We start from the raw sequence: 25,692 nt of genomic DNA, 5'->3' as shown, positions 1-25,692 counted from the left end.
TGAAATAACATACTTCAAAAACATTTTTAGTTTTACCTCTATAGATTCTATAGAGAGATTTTTATAGAAATCTGTGTAAATTTATTAGTATCCGGTCCTATCTTGCCACTGATTCCCTCTTTACTTCTTTTTCCCCTAAAACAAGATTTTCCCAAACACTGTCCACTCTCTTATTACCCTTTGGGTCAATCTACCTCTTGTGGCTTGGACATATAGGGTTCTGGGAACCCAGATGAGGTAAATTATAATGGTTAATCTCTACCTAGATGTCTCCAGTGTTACTCTCTATTCCTGAGGATCCCAGAGAAATATAGAATTAACAATGTTTTATGAACAAATGGGATGTAGGATTTTAACCATTACAGATAAGTTCTATTTGTTAAAATGACATCCTTTTTACATTTTCATTGCTAATGTAGTGATTCAGAAATGCCATTTTATTTTTATCTGACTGAATTCTAGGGCAAAGACTCTGAGTATAAAAAACATGAAAGAAATGGAATTGAAAGTGAAGACTGAAATGGATGGTGTAAGTTTCTTTTTCTTTTCCTTTGTGTAATTATTAAAAATTTCTGTAGTTCAGATAGTTTTAAGGTATCATAAGTAGATAATGGATTTTAAGTAGATGGTGATTTTAAATTCGTGATAATTTTATTTTTAATTGGCATGAACTTTCCATGGTATCTGTGACCACCATACACATGGCGGTTGACATGCAAAAAATCAACAGAACAACAACAAAAATCTTGTGTAAATATTCCGCTGAGATGATAGTCATAGAACTACAGTTCACAATGGGATCTTTGTCCAGATTAGTTCAGACATTTGGAAACCTCTTCCATTAGCTAAGTTGCATAAAATAGTCAAACTAGACAAATAGTCTATTCTGAATTAAATTATGGAAGAAGATAGGGAATAAAGAAGAGAATAAAGCAAGGTTGGATCATGGTATTGCTTTATTTTTTTTAAACACAATTAGATTGCATTATTAGCAGAGGGTAATTAAGTCCAATGGTTATGGAATGCTAATAGAATTGGTTTCTTGAGCAGTGGACATCTTTTTTAAGGAAACAGCTTATGGAAATAGTCTTGCCTGTGCATGTTTGAACAGGCCAGTTGTGTTTGAGTTCTATTCTTACATAACTTATATATTCTGAAGGATGGCCCAAACAAGTTTAAGGTGAGGGGAAAGATGTTGACTTAAATATTTTGCCAATTTAAAAAAATTGTCTGCACTTTGAACCTACTTTGTAAATGTGTGACTAACCGTTGTTGTTGTTGTTGTTGTTGTTTCCCCTTCTATTTATCTTATTTATTTGTTTTCGTACCTCATGATTGCCTTCAGAACAAAGAGAACTGGCATTCCACCAGAAGGACCTATTGTCAGGGTATTTCTGAGTAGACAGGAAGTAGGAAGTAGCGCCAGGAGTCCTTCTGTGACATGCAGGGAAATGGCGCACATGTTTACACATGAACATGCATGCGTGTGTGTGTGTGTGTAAATTGAATAATTAGCATATACATATTATTGTATTAGATTCAGGTATATAACATAGCGATTCAGTATTTACATACATTATGGCTTGTGTTTTTAATAAGTGTGAAAAAGTTTGCTTCATAGAGAGATATTAGAGTACAGAGCCCTAAGAGTGTCCCAGGCTCAAGCTTTCCACCAGTGATGCCTTTCTTTTCTTTCTTTAAATTTTCCATGAGAATTTAGTGCTCACACAAAGTCCTAGACTGGCTCTTGGGCCCCTAGAAGCCTCTGTGTATCCACTCTACACATACAACTATGCACATTACCCTTGACATTTGTAGCTTGGAAATAGAATTCCAGTTTGACCATTTTTCAGCTTAAAGATTATGCAGAAGAATAAATTCTGTCTAATCTGTTCCTTCTTTCCAGGTTAAACATATGGGCAAGTGAATGAGAGGATTTTTAGGAAGATAAAAATGTCAAAATTCACACATCTTTAAACATTGGTTCCAGTGTAGTCACATACCTGAATAATAACTGTGTCACATGGAAATGTTAATTTTCTTGGAATATTATCTTCACTAATTATTTAGTATTTTGTATTAAAAATAAGAGGGAAAGAAAGCTCAGAGTGAAATTTTTTTAAATTATGTTATGTTAGTCACCATAAAACACATCATTAGTTTTTGATGCAGTGTTCCAAGATTCATTGTTTATGTACAACACCCAGTGCTCCATGTAATACATGCCCTCCTTAATACCCACTACCAGGCTCACCGATCCCCCCCAAAACACTCAGTTTGTTTCTCAGAGTCCACAGTCTTTCATGGTTCATCTCCCCCTCCTATTTCCCCCAATTCACTTTTCCTTTCCTTCTCCTAATGTCCTCCATGTTATTCCTTATGTTGCACAAGTATGTGAAACTATATGATAATTGACTTTCTCAGAGTGAGATTTTGAACATGAGCTGTTTAGGTGGAGTTTTTAGCCAACTTCAAGCATGGCAATGGTCCACCACTCCCCTCCTCTGTTCATGGTCTCCCACCTCTTCATTTGAAACAAATGTCCTTGACTTGGGGGAGATCTCTTTTGGAGTGAACTCAACCCCGATGAGAATTTCTTTTATAACACAATTTGAATCTTTATTCCTAAACAAATACCTGTTTTTAAAAAAGTAAACTTAAAGCAACATATTGGCCCAATCATGTGGTATGATTGGTGGGTTGATCTTCAATGTGGGGCTTTTTCTTCCCCACCCCCAAAGATTTTATTTATTTGACAGAGAGAAAGAGATGGAATGAATAAGCAGGGGGAGCACCAGAGGTAGGGGGAAAGCAGGCTCTCTGTTGAATGGGGAGCCCAATGCTGCTCTTGATCCTAGGCCCCTGGGATCATGACCTGAGCCAAAGGAAGACACTTAGCCAACTGAGCCACCCAGGTATTCCTGATACGGGGGCTTCATGATAACTAAGTATTACAGGCCCAGGAATTGTTTTATTTTTGGTTTGTAAGAGAGTTACTCTTTTTTAAAAAGTTTTTTTTTTTTTTAAAATTCCAGTGAGTTAATGCACAATGTTATATTAGTTTCAGGTCTACAATATAGTGATTCACCCCTTCCAACATCATCTGGTGCTCATCACAAGTGCCCTCCTTAATCCCAGTCACCTATTTCACCCAACTCCTTATCCTCCTCTCCTCTGGTAGCTATCAGTTTCTTCTTTATAATTAATAGTCGGCTTCTTGATTTATCTTTCTCTGTAAGAGATTTACTCTTGATTGAAAGTTAATCTGATAATGTAAGGTTTTTGCTTTCTGGAATAGTTTATTTGTAGCAAATCTCACTTTCTAGAGTTTAATCAGTTGTGTAGCCATAGATATGTTTTAAGACTATGTAGTTTAAAAATGTACCTACTTAGAAGATGAGGAAGCTGAAGAGTAACACCTAATATTTTCTTTCTTTCTCTGACTGTATGCTTCTGTATTCCCTGGGTTTCCTCTTCTATGCAAGTACTAAAGCCTGAAGGAGTATCTCTTTATTTAATTGGTAAGGAGTTATTTCACAGAACTTAACCAGCTTCTTGATTTCTAGGTCAGACCCCTGCCCCAAAGATCATGGAGAGCAGGATTTCAGGTGCATACAACCAGTTGGTGCCAGGAAGACCTGGGCAGTGGCCAAAGCAGGCACATTTTGTTTGGAAGCTTTTTCTTCTCCCTTCCTGCATCTCCTACTGTGTCCTGGCAGTCTGGTGTAACCCAGGCCTGCTCCACGTGAAGCCAAATTCCCCATACCTCCTCTTGGTTTCTTTCTCCTAGTTAGGACTATAATTGCTTGTAAGGTTATAATTCCAGCCAAAAGAAAGCTATGTCTTTATGAGGTAAATGACTGAGAGTTGACCCTTTAGGGCAGATTTTCATTAAAAAAACAAAAAACAAAACAAAACAAAAAACAAAACCCTGATGATCAGGTGAATGAAATTTTGATTTCTAGATTGTACGGAAGAGGTACTTTTGGGAAAACAGGGCTTCCTGGTACTCTTTGGATATCCTAGGGTGCTGCTTTCCTCAAATCCATAGGAATAAGGGCCATTTTCTGAAAAGATGCAGGATCATCTCATAGTTATTAATGCTTTTTAGTAAAGAGGAAGTGCATGTTTTTCCTAAGAAGCATGATAATATACTAAGTTCTCCAAATAAGTTATAATAATGACAACCTTGGCTAAGAAACTGCTTCCATCATTGAGTGATATTTGGATTTATAAGATTTAGATTCTTTAGATAGAGTTATCCTCTTATTTCATTCAGAATTTTGAATTTATTCCTCTTTTCCTCCAAAAGGAAACCCTGCAGCAGGTGAAAATTGTCTCAATAAACAACCCTCTTGTTTTCCTGAATGCAAAGAAGTTTCATACTGATATAATGACCATAATCCAAAAAGAAAATGTGAGCAACCAGCTACTGGATGATGTCAGCAAGGTAGGATCAGCTAGTTCATGATTACAATAATGTACTACAAATAACCGTATATCATGATACTAAGACATGAATCATGAAATATAACACATTAAAGAGTGCTTGGAGACCTCTCCCTCAGCAAAGCCTTCTGTCATGTTAAACTTTTCATTTGGTTCTTGTAGTTAGTTTTTAGGTAATTACTTTCATTCATCCACTCATTCCTTCCCTCAGCATATATCTAGTGGACATGTGTACTAGGTATTATAGCCCTGAGAAGAATAAATAAGCAAATCACTTACCCTAAAGGACCTTTTTACCAAGAGAAAGAAGAGCCATATCCAAATCTAAGAGATAGAATATGATAAATGACTTCAGCGATGTGTTAACTGTTGCCATCATTTTGTAATTATTATATTACTAAATATTATATTATATTACTAAATATTATATTATTAAATTTTGTATTATTATAAAAAACTAGCATTCCTTATCTGCACAAGTTATCTTCATTAACAGAGATATCAAATGCGCATCAGGTTGATTGTATGTAAATAAGCTATCTGTGATTATTTGAATCCTTAAGCCCTTAAGCATGGACTTTCGAGCGAAGCTGTTTGGGTTTAACATTGATGAGCTGTGGGAAATTAACTAAGTTATTAAACCTTCTGTGATATAGTTTCCTGATCTATAATCAGGATGATTAAATGAGTTAATATATACAAGGCACTCAGAATAAAGTCTGGTCTACTCAATGCTATAAAATCTTAACTAATATTATTAGTTTGAGTGCAAGTAGTACCCTCTCCATGAAGCTTTTCCTTGACTACTTCAGATTACACAAGTCTCTTTCTCCTGTGTCCTTGAGTGTATATTATCCCGTCACTCCAGTACCTAGAAGTATTGACTCTCCCATTTCTAGCATTGCAGAAGCTGTCTAGTAACATTTTCCTGATCCTTGCAGCTTTCTGCTTCTGGGCCTCATTCTGATCTACCCCACAGAGGTCCTAAACACAGGATCAAATATATTATATGCTGGGCATGGTGCAAAGTGAAAATGTGAGGTCCCTTGTTCAACAATTATTGAGTTTCAAGATGACATTCACAGAGCATTAAACCAAGTAGGAGACCCTTCTAAGAATGGGACCCTGTATGACCACACAGGTTGCAAGCCTATGAGACTGGCTCAGCCTGCATATCTCCAGCTTTGTCTTTTCCTCTCTACTCTTTAGTATGTCACTTTCATCAGATTACTAGGAACCCTACCTGTGATTTTGGGTTGAGAAGAACTTGCACTCATGCCTAAGATGGACATCATTCCTAGTTGTTCAAGTTGGATACAAGGCCTCTTTCTTTTATAAAGCCATACTTACTTCATAGCAATGTTTAGCTCTATTATGAGATAGGTAGGTTCTTGTGGCTGATGTAAGTTCACAACCACCATACACAATAATATTGTGGGAAAATTTGTCTACAGTTCCAAATAACCTAATTAACCCATAAGAAACATGTAGTCTTATTTTACCAAAATGTAAATTTACTTCTTGAAATGATATGCTTCTTTGTAGGATTTATCATGACTAGTAGAGACATGAATATTTTTATAAGCAGTAATTTATTGGTAGTTGATAGTATTTTCCTTTGAATATTTTCCTGAAAGACAAAGGTTGTTCTAATGTGTTTTCAGAAATTGAAAGTTGGCATATGGTTTATCTCGTAGCATATGAAGTCAGAAATAAACCGCATTAATGCAGCTTTCTGGGAAGAGGTTCCACATACATGATTTTACCTACTTGGGACTTAAGAAATTTGAGTCTAATAATCAAGTAGAGTTCAGGGAATCTAAGTTATTGGTACATAATGACATCCAAAGGGATTCTTTAACTCAGAACTCTGTGGTGGTAAGAAAGGATTTCTTGAGAGTATGTTTCACTGTAGTGAGAATAATGCAAATATTCTGTATTAACAGACTGCGAGATTTAAAGGATACGCTAAGGATGCACATGGTAATCTGGAATCTCTTCTGTCTGAGGAATCAGGGATGAACCTTTATTCAGAATGGTTAAACGGATGGTCTTGAGTAGCACAGATGTTTTTTGGGACACCTCATATTATTCTTATCATACACTGTCTGGGGTATCTACTTCTTGTTTTAAGACCTGTGCTTGTTCCAGTTTCAGTTTTAATGTAACAAGACAGTATCAGTTAATTTCTACTACAGATTTGCCTCCTTTTGCTGCACCCTATACAGGGATCCACAGTTCTGTCTTAAACTGGGGTGCTCTGCTGGGGTCTTGGTCTTCTCTCCCAGCCTCATTTTCAACAGATGGCAGTGATGGGAGGGCATTTAAAACACCCTAGGGCAAGAAGAATCATATTGTATTCAAAACACAAACTGATAAAGGATTTCCTGTTTTGTCAAACTTTATGACAATATATTTCCTATGTCATCATTAAATATCTTCCTGAATGTAGAAGCTTAGGAGGATCTCAGGGTCCTAGTGTTTATTGGATTCATGGTCATTATTATATAGGTTATATATAGAAACTCATGTAATAGTCACCAGTTTGTGAGCTCACTTGGCAAAGGAAGTTTCAATTTGTTGTTTATCCAAAATTTTCTTTTACTCAGACCAGGTATTTTTTTAAATAGACTTTATTTTTTGTAACAGTTTTAGAGATACAAAAAAAATTGAAACATATTATAGAGAGTCCCTATACACCCTGCACCATATAGTTTTTGGTGTTATTAATATCTTGGGTTAGTATGACATACTTGTCATAATCAATGATGCATTATCATTAACTAAAGTTCATGTTTTACTCAGATTTCTTTAGTTTTACAGACTGTCCTTTTTCTGTTACAGGATTCCATCTAGGATATTACATTTTATTTAGTTGTCTTGTCTCCTTAGATGCTGCTTCACTGTGACAGTGTCCCAGACTTTTCTTTTTTGTTGACCTTGACAGTTTTAAGTAGTACTGGTCAGGCATTTTGTAGAGTATCCTTCTATTAGAATTGATCATGATAAGATCAGGGTGTAGCAGCCCAAACGTGAAGATTGTGGAGATGGGCTTCACCTTCTGGAAGGTGGAATATCTACATAACTTATTGGAAATTTTTTTGCACAGATTTCAGACAAGATTAAAAATAAGAGGAAGGAAAAGTAACTCACATTCACTGAAAGTCTCTCAAGAACTGGTACTTTTAACTAGGCTAACAATCACCACCAGCCCTGCAATGTAAGCAGTATTACTGGAATGCTACAAAAAAACAAAGATTGAGACTTAGAAATGTAAAATTACCTGGTAGAAATACAGCCGACAACCATCAGAGCCAGAATTAAAGTATATCAGCTGTAGCATTGCGTATCAGGAAGAGAAAATAGATGTTCTCTACTCAGCCTTTAAGATGAAACTGATGGGATGTCTCGGAGAAGTGGTATATAGTGCTGGAGAGTGTGAGGTTCTGAATGGAAAAGCATGAGCTTTGGTTTTAGCCAAGGTTCTTACCAGCTTTGTGACTTTGGTCAAGTTATTTAACCTTTCCAATCTTTAGCTCCCTCTTATGGAAAATGAGATTAGTAACTTCATAGGATTTTTCTGAGGATTAAATAATTAATATAGAGTCCTTGGTATATAGCAAGTAGTCAAAAATTTCAATTACTATCATCATCATCATCATCAACAACATTTGAGAAGTAGATAGCATGTGATTTCATTAGAGGCATCAATCAGTGTCACTTTCAAAGAACTTTAATTGTAGGATGCAGAGTTATTTTCATTTTTCAGCATTTCCATAAATTGGGACTGTTTCTCAGACATTTTCTTGGAGCTGCAGGTGAACTGTTCACTTTCACGTAATATGAAATATATGGTCAGTGGTTCTCTGTAGAGAATGTTGTGTTAATGAGGTTAATTTCTGATTGGATACATTACGTGAAAAGAGATGCAGATTTTTAATTCCTGATCAAAAGTCAAACAATCTTGCAGAAAACATTCTAAACAAGATAGTCTAACTTGGTAATAGATGTTAATTCCTCAGCTAATAAATACTTACAGCCAATGGTCACTTCATTATTTCAAGGTGTTGTATTTATCACTCTAAAAAAAAAGGACTGGTGAAAAATAATATTTAGAGCCCATTTTTTTATTATTTATGGTGAAAAGAAAAATGTGCTGTTCTCAGGGACAGAAGTAAATTTTTATAACGTTATTTATATTCATTTTCATTTCAGTGTGAACAAAACACATTGCTCAATTCTCTATCCAACGGCAACTGCAATGGTGAGTTAGCTTAAAAAAAAAAAAAATCCAAGTGTCCTGTCTTGAGTATAAACCACTGTCCTCTTTCCTCCTCCTGCCATTCTGCCTCCCTCTACTGCCCTCCTCTTCCTTCTCTCTCTGCTCCACCTCCGCTCCCTCCCTCCATCTGCTTCTACTTTCCTTGTTCTGCTCTTCTCCCCAGTCGTCCTCCTACTTCTACTTCTCTCTTCCTCCTTTCTTCTCTGTCTTCTCTCCCTTCCCTCACTCCTCCTTCTCCTTCCCTTCCTCTCCTCCATCTTACCCCCTACTCATTTTTACAATTAAATTTAAGTAAAGATGGGTAGACCTACACAGGATGAATTGTAAAACTTTATTACAAGGTGTTAAAAATACTTGCAACAACAAAAAAATACTTGCAGCACGTAAGTAAATGGTATTTAGAAATAAATGGAAGGGAATTGCAATGTCCATTGGTTAGAATACTCAATATTGAAAAGGTGTTAGTTTTATTTATGTTGAATTGATTTATAAATATAAATTTAATCCTTATTAAAATTCCAATGGGACATTTTAATGGCAATTGACAAGCTTATTCTAAATATTGTATAAAAATTCCAAAGACCAAGAATAGACCAAGATGCTCTTGAAATATGTGAACAAGGGGGAGAGAATGTTTTCTTAACTGTCAAGATATATTATAATGCTCTCATAATCAATGCACTATGATACTGGTTCCAAGATAAATAAACAGATCAGTAGGACAAAGTAGGGGCCTCAGAAGGGGAGAAAGATCCCCCACATACTAGTGTTCAATTTGGGACAAACTGGCACCAAGTGAGTAAAGGACAGTCTTGCTAATATACAATGATGAGACATGTGTCTACAATGAATGAAATTATTCATTGTAATTCACACACCATACCACCAGATCTCTACCAGATGAATCAAAATCCTAAGAGTGGTAAACAAAATAAAAATTTAGATTCCCCCAAATCTGGAGACAACTGAAATATCTTTATAATTTTGTATGATTTTATAATAGTCTTTATAAATTAATAGTATAATAGATAAAGAACACATGGAATGTTTATATAAGAGGATAACATATTATAATACTTACATTACTGTATAAAAGATATTCTGAATGAATATATAGCATATAGAATAGAATAAAATAAATGTTATATAAATACATGAATGAATCAACAGCATTGACCCATGTCAACATGGGTGTAGCTCAGATGCCATCTTCTCTATTTTTTTCTGACTTTTTGTGGCAAATTGATTTTCTTCTGCTTTATGCTCTCAAAGAATGTTTGCATAATACTGGTATAATACTGACTCAATGATCACTTCTTGAATGTCTTAGTCTCCTGCTTATCTGGAAACTTTTTAAGGGTGTCCTCCCCTCTGTCTCACTAGCCTAGGCCCACTTTTCACAGAGCACTAGCTGATGGATGCCATTACCTTTTCTGGGTCCCTTCTGTGGAAGTCAGAACTAGTTGATACTAGAACTAATAGAAAGAATGTTTCTTCCAGTATCTACCTCCTCTCCCTCCCCCGGTCCTATCATCTCTCCTTCTTGTTCAGAAACACCAACCTACTCTCCCCTCCCTGTGCTTAAATGCTAATGATTCGTCTACTGTACACGTTCTTGATTTTTTTCTTCCATTTAATTACTAAAACCTATAACTCTTGGTTTTATTAACTTTGCATATTCACTTCTGTGACTCTGATTCTGTCCTTAATCATGTGTAAAGTGAATGAGTAGGTTTTTTTGTTTTGTTTTTTTTTTTGTTTGTTTTTTTCTGCTATGAGATATCCTTGGCTTTAATCCATGGATAGAAAATATCCAGTGTCCTATGCTCACCCCAGAGAGAACTACTAGAATTACTAGTAGATCAAGACACTTTCTCCCATGAGCGGGGGTGGGGGGGTGAGGCGGGTGGGTGGAGGGGGTGGGGGTAGAGGTTGGTGGGTGAGCCCAAGAGTCTTCTCAACCCAGGGCTGTAGGAAGTTACTGCAGATGGTTGGTGTTGACATGCAAGGTGAGATGCAGTTGCCTTCCTACCTGTACTCTGTTCTCTGATGTAATGACTGATTAATCTTAAATCACCGCTACTTTAAAATCTGTCTTAAGGGGGCACCTTGGTGGCTCAGATTGTGAAGTGTCTGCCTTCCACTCAGATCATGATCCCGGGGTCCTGGGATCCAGCCCCATGTCGGGCTCCCAGGTCAGCAGGGAGTCTGCTTCTCCCTCTCCCTCTGCCTCTCCCCCTGCTTGTGCTCTCTCTGACTCTGTCTCTGTCTCTGTATCTCTCTCAAATGAATAAATTTTTTAAAAATCTTTTAAAAAATTTGTCTTATGATTCATCATAAAGTTTCCCTTTTGAGGATCAAGTGCCCTCTCCTCCTCAGCACGGCACCTAAAGCTCTTCCTTCTCTTCTTGAACTGCTTTCCCTTTTATTCCATAGTACACAAGTCCTCCATTCATGTCAGATAAATCAGTTCATGGTCCCTGTATCTAATTCAGTCATCCCTGGCTCTGAGCCTGTGTTTGGATTCTCCTGAATAGAATCATCTCCTCCATCTGCTAATTGAAACCTTATACTGTCTTCAAGATTTAATAGAGAAGTAAAGTAAATTGAAGGACACACTACTTGGCAGTCCCATTAGGCAGAAAAAGAAGTCAACCAGACCCATACAGGGGAGCATACTGCCAGCGTGCATGGAGTTCAGTATCTTCAGCTGTGAGATGGAGATCATAGTAATAGAAAAACAGAGATACCACATGCTTTACACAGTTATATAATGTCTTATATGGTTATAGGTTGTTCTTTTTCTGCATATTTTCCTTCTAACTAGATTTTTAAGGCAAGAAATGCATTTTGAATTCTCACTGCATTATCTTTCATTGTCCAATGAACACTTACTTAGTCAATGAATGAAAATTATAATGATAGATGATATTTGTACAGCACTGGAAAGTTTTCAGAAGACATTCTTGATAACTCTGAAATAGGTAATAAGTAAATACTGTACTTCCATTTTCAAATAGGTGATAGGATACTCTTCTTTTACTGATGAAGAAGTTGGGGCCGCAGGGGCTGATTCACTTGCTCTGAATCGTGCAGTTAGATAGGAATAGAGGCAGAACACAGGTCCCTGTTGCAGTCGGACAGGCATACAGAAAGAGATGCTCAAAGCTGGGACAGGAGAGCTTGGTCTGAAAGCAGCCTGCAGGGTGCAGGTATTAACCAGCACCGTTAATACCTCTGCTTTGGTTACAAGGCTATGAAAATGGAGGGACAGGATGACCTCAAAAGAAATTTCAGCATGTTGTGAACACAGCTGGTGCTGTCTGGGTGTTGGGGGGTGGAGAGGGCAAAACAATGATTTGATTCTGAAGCTTTGAACCTCTCACACTAGGATGATGTGGAACCTGAGGAAGAAAAAGGGAAGATTAATTTACTTCGGAGGGTGGTGAATTGAAGATGCTGGGAAGTCATCCAATGCAGCGGGTTTAGGGGGAACACCAAATAGATCTGGAAGTAGCTAAAGCAAAGGGAGACATAGCTGAGCAAGGGAGTGGGAAACAGAGAAGAGAATTAAAAAAAAGTCCACACCCCCCACAATAATTTTCATAGAAGGGGAAGATTTGTAGTTGAGCACATGATTGAATAATCAAAACATATTGAAACAAGCTATATAAATGATAAGACGGCAGTCATCATATTTGTCTGAATAAAAGCAAAAATTGTTCAAATGTGAAGAAATAGTCCATTATCATTCCATTTGGGGAGGTTATGTCCCTAATACATTATAGTCACGTTATGCCATTCCCAAGAGACACTCTTGCACACGTCTCTCTTAGGCTTCTGGTTGGCCAGCTGTACCTCCACCCCCTTCTCAGCCACTCAACTTCTATTCATGCCTCACATCTCCATTCACGTGTTCTGTTCTCTTCATTCTTGCATCCATTGTTTCCTGTCCTGTTTCCTCAGCAAACTGAATTTGAGTTTGTATTCACTGAACATCTACTAGGTTCTGGGCACCATGGTAGGTGCTGTAGGTTCAGCTGTAGGTGCTGATGAAAGTAGGCATGATTTATGCTATTATGGATCCTACAATTTGTCTAAAACAAGTTCCATGCCCTCACCACCACTCCTTACTCCCCCAACCAGCAACCCAGGTGTATTGGTTTCCTCTTGCTTCTGTAAAAATCACTACAGACATAATGGCTTAAAAAACACACATATATTATCTTATGGTTTTAGAGGGCAGAGGCTCAAATGAATCACACAGGAGAAAAATCAAAGTTTTGGCAGCATTCTATTCTTCCTGGAGGCTCTAGAAGAAAATCCATTTATTTCCTCGCTTTTCCCAAATTCTAGAAGTCATGTGCATTCTGTGACTCCTGGTCCCTTCCTCCTTCTTCAAACCAGCAGTATGGTGACATCATCAGATTTCTCTTTGACCTCTTCTGCCTCCACATCTTCTCTGATTCCCACCCTCCCATCTTCCTCTTATAAGGACCCTCGTGATTACATTGGACCCCCTCCTGGATAATCTAAGATAATGTCTCTATCTTAAGGTGCTTAACTTAATCAAATCCACAGAATTCTTTTTGCCATATAACAGCCTATTTACAGGTCTTGGAATTAAGATGTGGACATCTTTGGGGTCATTATTCTATCCCCAAGATAGAATAATGGGGGGGGGGGGATAGAATAATGTCTGCAATTTTAGACAAATTGTAGGATCTGTGATAGCAGAAATCATGCCTACTTTCATCAGCACCTTAAGATGTGGACATCTTTGGGGTCATTATTCTATCCCCAAGATAGAATAATGGGGGGGGATAGAATAATGTCTACAATTTTAGACAAATTGTAGGATCCGTGATAGCAGAAATCATGCCTACTTTCATCAGCACCTACAGCTGAACCTACAGCACCTACCATGGTGCCCAGAACCTAGTAGATGTTCAGTGAATACAAACTCAAATTCAGTTTGCTGAGGAAACAGGACAGGAAACGATGGATGCAAGAATGATATAGATATAGGTCACTCCTCTTAGCTCTTTGTGCATATTTTTTTCCAGCCTTCAGAATATTTCAGATTACTAGTTCAGTCAACTGGTTTGCTGGCTTTGTTGTGAGCCTATTGAGGGCAGAGAACATCATCTCTCTTGTTCACCATTCTACTTGCCTTACTTAGGACAGCATTCAGAGCCCTGAATATGCCCATATTGACTGACTGCTTGAATGAATGAATGAACAAATGAGATGCTTGATAATATGTGCACATGTTTTCCAAAGAGAATGTTGTGGTTTGTCCTAAATATTTCATAGTTCCCTGTTTTCTTGAGAAATTAGAGATGTAAATCTGCTTCTCAATAGTTAATTGATATTAACAGAAAATTCCTTCTCTTAAAAAATTATGAGTGACTCACAGACTGTCAAGAACCTTTTGAAGTATATGAAAAGCACTCCTAAATTATGCAGCTATGAATACTTTTTAATTAAAGGAGTTAATGAATATTCTACAGGAAAGAGCTAGCTTCCACAGTCTGGAGTTAATTGCCCACCCACACCTGATGGTTAATTTCTTTCTGAAATGTTGGTTTTTGTAGATAAAGCCCATCATTTACAACATTCCACATGGGTATAGATTAGTTGTCTCCTTTGCACATGCTCCAAGCTTACTTCATTTTGCTTAAGGCAGGATATTAGCTGTGAATTCACTTTCCTTTTTTCTATGATGATGTGATTTTTATTGCACTGGTTGATTTACTTAGAAGCTTAAAACACAAGGTTATAGCCATAAAATTAGTACAATGGCAGAACTGAGAGGGTCGTGTGTAAAAGAAAACTTCACTTATTTGTGGAAAGATTTCAGAAGTGTCCATTGTCTTTAAATTTTCATTTGAGTGAATTGGTAACTTTATCACTAAGGATGTCTTTTTTATTTGGAAAAGGCATCATGAATTGCTTCTCTTTAAATAGCTTACTTAAATAATAACCTACAACTACATGGCACAATTCTTTTGTTTTACTTTATTTTCCTTCATTGTGAATGGCCTGAAAAAATGCCCTATTTTGAGGAGGGGAACAAGAAAGATGAAACTGGATGAAAGACAAAGCAAGCCCACTGAGACGATAGAAGGGAAATTTTTGTACTGTTAGTGATAAAACCCAAACATTTTTATACTTAACAGCCTATCACCACTTAAATTATGAAATAACCATGAGAAAATATAGATAATGACAAGTGCAGTTTATAAGTGAAGTAAGTGTGATTGGTTAGGGAAGAAGAAAAAATTGTTTCTTAAAGAATTTTCTGTTTGTTTTACCACCATTTTCTGGTCATTTAGATCCAGTGATCAATCCCTCTAAATAATATCTAAATAGATTGGTTTTTTTTTCACGGCAGTATTGAGTTCAGATTGACAGGTACATTTCTTGTGAATTACTAGTGGCTTCCTGAAGCAGGGAGTTGATAAAAATTCTAAGGTCTTTGACTTTGGTGGAAAAAGCACTGTGATTAATCAGCCATTTCTGTCTGGCTGAGGAATGGGTATGACAGAACTCATGCCATAGTGTAATAGTTATAGATAATAATTTATGTGGATTCTTTCAGAAGAAGCAATGCTTTGACATTTTTTTGACATTTCTCAATAAAACAATTCTGGTATTTTTTTAGATTATAGTTACTTTTTTTCCAAGCTTCTCTTGTAGATAGTACCAATGACAGTTGTGTTTTTAGTAAGTAAATAATAATGAAAAAGTTCTCAGAAAAATTCATATTTTTAATTTTTAATTTTTGGGATTAAATACTAATGATAATTTTTTTCATAGAGTTTTTTGAACTAAGAATTTAAATTGTAGCTTATTTTGAAATATAAACTGTTTTGTAAAAGACATATGTCATTTGTTAACAATGGTGCCATAAATGGATGGAAAATGGGCTATAGAGATTCTGATATCAAATTTTGTCATCATTGTCATTTTAAGATTTCTTGCTAAAGATGGAAGTGGTTTAAGAAATGTATTAGCAGGGCACCTGGGTGGCTCAGTGGGTTAAAACTCTTCTGCCTTTGGCTCAGGTCATGATCTCAGGGTTCTGGGATGGGATCGAGCCCCCACATCAGGCCCTCTGCTCAGTGGGGAGCCTGCTTCCCCCTCTCTCTCTGCCTGCCTCTCTGCCTACTCGTGATCTCTCTCTCTGTCAAATAAATAAAATATTTTTAAAAAGGTATTTAGTTAAAGCCACTGGATTTTAAAAAAATTACTGATTGCATTCCTTATATTTAATAACCATCTCCACCTTTAAAGAGTGAAGTGCTGGTAAATAACAAGAAACTCTTGGAACAGGGGGCACGAGGTAAGTTGGTGGAGTAGAACTGATGTGTAGTATTTGCCCATTTCCGTGGTGTAAATATTTCTACCATGACTGATTCCAAACTACCAACATGCTGTCCTTAATCTTGGAGTTGAGAAGATATGAACACAATTGACATACTGAAGAGATGTCAGGAGAGCTGGTATGAGCTGGCTCCAACCCAGTACTGCCTTTAAAGAAACCACATAAATTTTATTTCTAAGACTGATATATTTGAAAGTATCTGCATAGAAACCATTTAAGTATTGAATTCCATGGTACATTGCAAACATTAGTCTTACTAAAACTTTTTATGTCTAACTTTGTGAGAAAATGTCTAATCTACTGTATACATTTTATATGTGGAAATCATGAATTATCGAACATTTGTAAGAAAGCTTATCTGGTAATTTAATCATTAGAGGGAAATTTTTATGCTCTGAAAATTCAAAAAAATGTTTGAATTGGATAAAAGTGTGCTTATGAATCTTAAAAAATACTCAAGGAAATACATATCATGGATCAAATAATGAACCAAATGTCTTAGAAGCTCTTTTAACATTGATCTGGTGATTCTTCCTCTGTAATTCTAAGCAAAATAAAATAACAGTATATATACAGCAATTATTATAGTACCAACTTATGTGTGTATATGTGTGTGTATGTGTGTATAAATATGTGTGTGTGTGTATTTATGGGACTGAGAGATAGAAGGAATAAAGGTCACTCAGCATGTCACCATTTACCTTTGCTTCAGATATGTATTTTTCTTTTTCCTGTGATCTTACAGGAGATCCTCTCTTGTCTCTGATAGTGAGCAGGGCACATTATATCTGAGGATATAAATAAGAGTCTTTGCATTAGTAGAGGTAGGTTCCATATTTAATGAGGCAAATAGTGAATGGGAGTGATTACTACTGAGTGGTCAGTGGATGATCTCAGTTATGGTTACTCCCAATTTTGTTTGAAGTCCTAATTTGCTCTTTGGGGCCAATGGAAGCATAGCCTAAACCTACACTTACTCCTTAGCCCTCCTTTCTGTGGGAGAAATAGGAAAACAGAAGGCCCTTCTGGAGTGCCTAGCACACAGTAGGTCCTCAATATATGCTGGTTGAGTGAAGAGGAATTTGAAATCTCAAAATATCATTAGTGTTCAGTTACAGCTGTCCATATGGAATACTCACAATGCATCATTTCTCCTTTTTGGAATCATACACATCCTAGAAGTCTACTTTGCCCAAAGTCTTGAGTGATCACTCCCCAGACTTATCCTTCTTGTAAATCTCCATTCGTCTTCATTTATCATGTCATTTATATACCAATCTTATCCTTGGCACTCAAGGATGAGCTTCTAGAAGAAAGGGATAGTATTTGACTTGTATTACCCTCTACCATGTTGAAACCTTGTAGTTTGAACTACATTTGAGCAACTATATTCAAAAAGTTTCCCTGAATGGAGTACCTGCTCGATACTTATTATTTCAAGTAATAAATATAAGTATAGATCTAAAGGTGAAACTTGGAAACAAATCCTATACCTGAATACTATTTTTCAAATACATTAAAATCACTTTGTGGCAGTTCTCTTTTTGCTAGCAGTTACTGGGAAAAGTAAATGTTCAGTGTTTGTTCTATATTTTCCACCCACCTCTTTTTACCTTTAAGCAGCAGTATTAAAAAAATAGATAATTTCCCTTATACTTCCCTCCAATGCTCACTGAGAAACAATAATATTCCCATGGTTTTGTAGCCACTATAGATGAAAATCATGGGTATTTTAAATAGCAAAACTAGTCCAATTAAGAATTTATTTCTTCAGAGAATTTCATAATCACTAATGACCTGGAATTTATTTGATAGATTTTGCCTATCAACAGCAGAGTTATCTTACTTTACATGGTCTGTTCTGAGAGCCATACACTCCTTGGAGGGACTTTAGACATGGCCTGTCTGAAACCATGGTGGTGAAGATATCAGCAAATGAGAGGTCAGGATCCATGATGTCCTGAGTAAATTTTTCTCCCTCAGGTATATTCAGAGGCCGATTTACTGTGAACAAAGAAAGCTTTGTTTTTTAGGGTCTCTCTTACAAATCCCTTCCATGCCAAGAGATAAGCCCCAACAATGAATCTTTTCCTTAAGATGTGACCCCCAAACTATATTAGCTTTGGACACCACAAAGCAGGGCTTTACCTCTGGGCATGCCCATGAAGGAAATGGTATGAGAGTGTGGAAGGAGTACTACTATTCAGGGTGCCTGGAGGCCTCGATTCCAGTCTGTCTTTGGAGAGGACTTGCCAGTGTTCTTTCAAACCGTTTAAAATGATGGCTGAGGGACGCCTGGGTGGCTCAGTTGGTTAAGCAGCTGCCTTCGGCTCAGGTCATGATCCCAGCGTCCTGGGATCGAGTCCCACATCGGGCTCCTTGCTCCGCAGGGAGCCTGCTTCTCCCTCTGACTCTTCCTTCCACTCTGTCTGCCTGTGCTCGCTCTCATTCACTCTCTCTCTGACAAATAAATAAATAAAATCTTTAAAAAAAAAAAATAAAAAAAATAAAATGATGGCTGAGTTTCAGCTTGTCTCTCTGTGAAATGAGAGGTAATTAACCCATCCCATCTTCCTCTCTGAGTTACGTATTAAGTACCTGAAGTCACATTTGAGTAATTAAATGTTAAAGAGTTCAGAAGTAATCCGTAATTAAGTGAAAAACATAAAAACTGAAGAGTGTTTGGAATCAGTCTTGTTAAACATGTGGTGGCTGTTACACATCCACATTCAGCACAGCCTGCAGCAGACATCTCTGAGAATTCTCCCTAACTCGAGTCTCTGTTTCTCCTGCAGAGGAAGCGTCCCAGCCCAGTCCAAGTGAGAAGTGCTTTTTAATCCTGGATTGCAGTGGAGTGACTTTTTTCGACTATTCTGGAGTCTCCATGCTTGTGGAGGTATTTACATAGCTTGTGTTTGGACTGATTCTTTCCCTTTTCTGTAGTAACAGGGCTACTCTCGCAGCCCCAGGGTTTTGACTCCACTTGTTTCAGGGCTCATCTTACCCATTGTCCCCAAAGGCAGAACTTGACGCCTAGCACTGCCATAGCTTGTCTTCAGGAGATCCCATCAAGCTTCCAGTGTGTGTATGTGTGGGGGCCAGTGGTGGGGGTAATCACATGGGGTGATCAGAGAGAACAGAACATAGGCTTGAGATGTAGTGGGCATAGTGCCTGCTGGGCAGTCAGCTTACAAGCTTCTGAAAAGAAAAGTCCCCTCCATGAGAAAGTGGCCCTGCTCATGGCAGGATCTTTTCTCTCACCCTCATGGATGGGTGGAGTTTCACCAGATCCCTTATCTGATCTCTCACACAGTCCCCAGTGCAGGAGCTTTTCTCCATTCTGTCAGATGCTAGTGTTTACTTCTCTACCCCGTGATCTTCATGGTGTCTCCATGGCCCTGGTGTGCAAAATATAAAACTGCTTATTTCCTTAAAATGAACATGGGTCACAGGACATTTCCACAGGAAGAACAACACCTAATTTTTCCAATTCAAGGAAAGCTCAGACACTTCTGGAATTTTTTTCCTCTGCTTTTTAAAAAAAAGATTTTATTTGATTATGCGTCAGGGAGAGAGCACCCACAAGCACAGGGAGTGGCAGGCAGAGGGAGAGGCAGGCTTCCAGCTGAGCAAGGAGCCCCATGTAGGACTCGATCCTAGGACCCTAGAACATGACCTCAGCTGAAGGCAGATGCTTAACCTACTAAGCCTCCTAGACAGCAACCCCCCCCCTTTTTTTTTTAAACTAAATAGTATGTCAACAGGGGAAATTACCTCCTTTCTCCATTGTTCTCTCCCTCAGTGTCTTGAATTTGTTGGGGGGGTGGTCTTGAGGATGGAGCAACATCTGTTCCTCAACTGTCCTCAGTCCTCTACCAGCTTCTGCTGCGTGGAGCTCGACTAACCTGTCTCTGGGTATATGCTCCCCACGGGCTCTCTACCCTGCCTCGTAGTCATGGGTAATTTTGTATTCTGCCCAAAACTTAATCAAAATCATATGAACATTTCTGGAGCTCTTTCTCTGCTTATCTCCCTCATTTCCATTACTCTCTCCCACTGATTCCGCCCACCTAATCCTTCCTGAACTCTACTTCCGTCTGCTCAGCTCAGTGAAGCTCTTGTATTTTACTCAGGCATCCATCATTCTCTGGCCCAGAAGCTGCTTTGTGCAGAAAGCTGAGCTCCTAGGGAGCTTCTCTCAACTGTCTTCTTTCCCTCAGGGCACTCAGTCCTGTGCTCCCTGTTCCCACTGTCTGAAAACAGTTGTTCGTATGTTTTTGTTTGGTTGTCTACTTTTATGGAGTTTGGGATAGTCTTGTTAGTTACTCATCAGGGCAAGATGTAGAAATTGGAAATAGAGCTTTAAAGAGTTAAGATCAGTAGTTTTTGGACAGTTTCACATTATGGGTGTTGGTTGTTTTCTGTGGTGTTGCGTAACTGAGCCTCTATCCATTTATAAATATAAAATCGAAATGTCCACAAACCTCCAGATTTAAGAAAGTGCAAAATCAAAAAAACAAAAACAAAACACACAAACCAAAAACAAAGACAAGAAACACAGTGCAAAGGTCAACTTCTATATCTCTTTCCTATTGCACAAAGGGTGAGAATATACTATCCCACTAGCTGTGAGGCATGAGGGATAGCACTAGGCCCCCTGGGTCGCTGTTTATGCCCCTTGTAAAAATGAGGGGAGGATTTTGTCTCAGTATGAGCAGATATTTAGAAAGAAAATCATGTAAAAATGGTTGCGTTTTAAATATTCTAGACTTAAATCTAGTGGCAGTTTTTGGTATGTCACCCCTTTTCCCCCCATATAATATGCTTTCATTTTCTTGTTTCTTTCACTATAAAAACTGCACAGTTTGGCATAGTTCAACCTGAATACGTCATGTTTTCTTGCATCCAAATCTGGACTGTAGACAGATGGTTCTTGGCTGTTGGGCCTTTCTGTTTCCTTTGCGTCACCAGGGTCTAGAAGAGTGCTCTCCAGTGGGTGTGCAGAAGGGCTCACCTGGGTTGCTTTTCAGCCACATGGTTGGGTGCTAGTTTTGGTCCAGGAAACTTTATTTAAACAACCACAGGTGATTCTGAGGCAAGTGGTCTAAGATCATATTCTGGGAAACACTAGATTAGGATTGTCCCTTTACTGGGAAAGACCAGGATGTACAGTTTTGGTTTAATTGTATTTTAAATTTATTTTGAATATGCTCAAATGTTTATCAGCACCCCTCTCTAGAGATTACAAATCAGTATTAGAGTTAGTAAACAGAAGGAAACGGCTACCTATGCCCACTAAGGTTAAGATCTAAAGTTGAAAATTCAGAGGAATCCAAACAACTCAGGTACTAGGCATGTTGAGAAAGAGGTTTTTTTTTTTTAAGATTTTATTTATTTATTTGACAGAGAAAGATCACAAGCAGGCAGAGAGGTAGGCAGAGAGAGAGAGAGAAGGAAACAGGCTCCCCGCTGAGCAAAGAGTCCGATGCAGGGCTCCATCCCAGGACCCTGAGATTATGACCTGAGTTGAAGGCAGTGGCTTAACCCACTGAGCCACCCAGGATCCTTTGGTTTTTGTTTTTTCCATTCATCTTCATGGTTTTAAAATACTTCACAATGGAATTATGAGATAAATCAGCCAATGCATTTTATTTTTAGATTAGCAAAAAATAACATTTGCTCTTGGCCTAGTGTTTCCTGTCTGTATATAGTACACCAGTGACTTTGTGTCAGTTTGCCCTTTTTAATTTCTTTATTTCTGTTTGGTTTATTTCATTATGATTACAGTAAATTATGATGTGTATTAAGAACATTGGCTTTAAAGATAGATAAACCCTGGCTCCGAGTATTAGCCATATAATGAGTTTTATGATCTGGGCTAACGTATTTACTTTTCTGTAAGTGAAAGTAGACATACCTGCTTCATCAAGTTGTGAAGCTTTACAGCTTTACAGTGATACATTGCAAAGAAAGCACACAGCAAAGTTTTTAGAAGTTAATAAGTGCTCAGTAATTTTAGCTTTTATTATTTGTTTTCATTTTGCAAAAGTCATTTTTTAAAATGCAAATAATAATATTGTTTTAGTTTCAGCCACTGAAAGAGGGTTTAGAGTAAAGAACCCCAGGGTTTCTTGAGCTGTGCCTGTCTTCCTGCTTCCTAAAGTTCCTCATATATTTCCTTAGTCACTGTAGTACTAGGAACATGCCCCTGTGAGTTCTAGGTTGGAGGAAATGGAATGACTTCTGTTTATTCTTCTACTTAGGACACTGGGAAGGTCAGTGAACTGGAGATTATATTTATCAACATCAATAAACCACCTGTATCAATGTGTTTGAGCTTTCTGAGCTTGAGGAAAAAGTCAAACACTGACCGGTCACCTTGAATTAGTCCTTTTAACTTTATAAAAATAGGTGTCATTTATTCTGTCCAAGTTTCAGTCCATGTATTGTTTGTTTGTTTGCTTATTTATTCATGCTCAGAGTGACACATCTCTTATTATCCTGCAATTCTTCTACCATATAACTATTTACTGCCAGAAAAATAAAAGGGAAAATTTTTTAATGTATCATGCAAACTCTTAGAATGTGTTGTAAATGCTTTCTCTATTTTGTATGTAAGATACATCTTTATTACACAACCAAATCCATCCTATTGTTGCTAAAACTTCTCATTTTATTTTCATCGAGTTTCATGGATTGACTTCTGTCTGGATGAATTTAAAATCTGGGCATTCAATAAGTTGTTCCTCCATGGTGTTTTCTAGGACCTGAATGAGGCAAGCCTCCAAAATACACCAAGCACGTTAGTTAGCATCTCTCATCTTGATGGACCTTTAAAAAATGGGAGGTTGGACAATCAAACTCGGCTTTGATTCTGTTAGTTCTCAGCTTACCGTCCACGGATGGGATTTGAGAGTCCACGAATATGCACAAATTGTTGTAAAATACTAAACTGAGCAAGAGGTCAGCAATTTCCATCACTTTTTTAAGTGGGTCCTTGACTTCCAGGAAAAGAAGGTTGAGAACAAATTTCTAGCATTCTTACAGGGAAGGGAATGTGGTGTTTTAGTTTTTATGACATGAATTTTCATTTATTAAGTAGCTGGATTTAGTTGCTGGAAAGGTGAATATCCTGCCGCCTTAATGGTGTTGGCTAAGGCTGTCTTTTAGAGGTTTGCCCCGGTGTGCCCAACTATGTAGCAATGTCTCCCTCTGGTGGTGTGACACCAGACACATTGGCTTTTTTGTTTTTAACCAGGAATTCTTTCTTAAACCCATCTTCCCTGCCTGTTCTCCTGTATTAATTATGGGATACTATCTTCATTCCCCCAGGTTTATAATGACTGTAAGAGCAGAAGTGTGGATGTCTCGTTAGCCCATTGCACAGGTAAGGGAGGATTCTTTACTAACATTGAACAGGATCCTTCTGCTGCTCCAGCTGGCCTTAAATTACTTGTGTTTTCTTGTAGCTTCCTTGGTAAAAGCAATGAAGTACTGTGGAAACCCAGACTCAGAGAAACCAATTTATTTTGATTCAGTATCTGCTGCACTAAGTAACATCTACTCAAATAAGGTGAGCCATGCAAGTTGGCATGCAGGAGTTATAAGAAAAATTAGAATGTAGAATCCAGGGCTTTGCTTTTTTTTTTTTTTTTTTGGTATTAGCCTGTTACCTCTCTGATATTTAAAATTTATGACAATTTTTCCCCTCTCAGAGTCCTCTGCTGCAGTAAAGGAATGTTTCCATTCCCAACTTGGATCAGTTATTAACATTATTTAATAATTTGGGTCTCCAACAATATCATGGCTTAGAGGATTTGGAGATCACCCATTAAGTGCAAAGTGCTTGCTTGTAAAAATAAATGCTTCTTCCAGGATCTACTATCCTGGAAATTTGAATCCACCTCTGTCAAATGCTAAAACTTTAGATTTAGTCTTACATACCCTTTTTCTGCTCCAGTACTCTTACCTTTAAGTTCATATTGGCATCCTTGGGAATATTATTTGCAGAGCCCAGCATTCCCATGATGTGAAGCATCACACTTATCCTCCAAATACTGGGCTTTATAGTTAAAAAGCAGTTCCTAGGGCTTTGATTTCCTGCAATTTTTCTTTGACTTTGAATCGTTTTGCTTTTCGCATCCCTAGAACAGCATTTGGCACTTCCCAGAGTCATCCCTATCACATTCAGTCAGAATAGTACATATTTACAAAATGATAACAATGACAGAACAATTATTATTATTATGATATACCTGACATTTATTGAGTATTCCTTATATTGCAGAAATATCCTAAGAGCTTTACCTATATTAATTCATTAGACTTGCTACAACCTTATGAGGTAGATACTCACCAAACTCTCATGCCTCACAGAATGTCTGTCTGCTTAACTTGGCTGGACAGCTTGCATCTGTTGCTACTGTTCTTTGATTATGGTACCAATTTAAGAGTCGAACATGTGCTTATTTCTTCCTCTTCTATTTTAGAATTTGAGCAAACTCAGTGATCACAGTGAAGTCTGAGACCCTTTTGCTGCAGTTCAGCTCTTGCCTTTAGCAACTGCTTTGAAGAGGCTGTACTCTGGCGTTTTGCACAACCTTTTCTGTTGTTGAGATCCTGCAGATGACCTCAACTGTAAGAAGGATGTGACTTAATGACCACGTAGCCACTGGTTTGAGATTCACCAGCAATTTTTCCTAATCTTTGCTAGTAAGCATATTTACTTAGTAGGTTATTGTAGAGTTATTTTATAAAAATTGGTATGCATTTAGTTTTAGTGTACTAAAAGGTAAACATGAATTTACTTCCTTTGCCATAGTATTTTGTGTTTTATTTCTGTTTCATTGTAAGTAAACTTGCAAAACTGAGAAACACTTTGCATAAGAGATTTAGAACATTTGCAAGACATTTGTAAAAATCCAGGATCATCTGTAACTAATACATAAAAACAACTTAGCAAATGTGCCATGTTCCTCTCCAAAAAACAAGCCAGTAAACATCAATAAGATTAAATGTTTCTTTACAATATGATACAAAATTCACAGAAATTAACTCCAACAAAAACAAATGACAAACTAGAAACCATTGTTCTTCATGTCTTTCCATGCAAGGAAGTTTTCAAGACTATTTTCAAGATCACCAGTGTCCCAGTGAAACCAAGTTCTTGATAGTAATCTGTGTTACTCTGAATATTGGAAATGCTTAGTCCTAAATTCTGCATTCCAAACCCCAAAAGTCTCTGTTTTTACCTTAGGTTTCACTAGAGCCAGAGCATATGGAAGTTGCACATTTTATATTTTGTCACAAATGTGATTTTTAGATGAGAAAATAAATACCAGCAGTAGAATGAAAATAGCTTTGTGCTATTCTAGTATACAATTAATTGTAGTAGTTTGGGACTTTCCTATTTCAGAGAAACAGCCAATATAATATAATACATTTATCTCTCTATCCACTTAGGTCTCCATTGTATGTTTTTCTTTTTCTTTTGCCAGAGTAGAACTTAGATATGCGATTATCTGTAAAAATACCAAATCAGTAGGATAACTGAAAAGCACCATAGGCCAGG

At 37.5% G+C, this 25,692-nt stretch overlaps 1 protein-coding gene across 1 annotated transcript in view; it reads left to right on the top strand.

Moving 5' to 3' along the window:
* SLC26A7 (solute carrier family 26 member 7) overlaps nt 1–24,995 on the top strand; it is a 115,012-nt gene extending 90,017 nt beyond the window's left edge. Inside the window, exons 13-19 of the mRNA XM_082719408.1 lie at nt 463–529; nt 4,313–4,450; nt 8,665–8,713; nt 18,917–19,017; nt 23,454–23,508; nt 23,591–23,694; nt 24,611–24,995. Of these exons, the coding sequence (XP_082575534.1) occupies nt 463–529; nt 4,313–4,450; nt 8,665–8,713; nt 18,917–19,017; nt 23,454–23,508; nt 23,591–23,694; nt 24,611–24,646 (550 nt within the window). The 3' untranslated portion in view covers nt 24,647–24,995. The remainder of the gene's footprint in view (nt 1–462; nt 530–4,312; nt 4,451–8,664; nt 8,714–18,916; nt 19,018–23,453; nt 23,509–23,590; nt 23,695–24,610) is intronic.
* The last annotated feature ends 697 nt before the right edge of the window (nt 24,996–25,692 follow it).

Source organism: Mustela nivalis (assembly GCF_964662115.1).
Source record: "Mustela nivalis genome assembly, chromosome: 2".
NCBI classification, from domain to species: Eukaryota; Metazoa; Chordata; class Mammalia; order Carnivora; family Mustelidae; genus Mustela; species Mustela nivalis.
The sequence above is the reverse complement of the archived record's forward strand: the minus strand, read 5'-3'. Positions and strand labels throughout refer to the sequence as shown.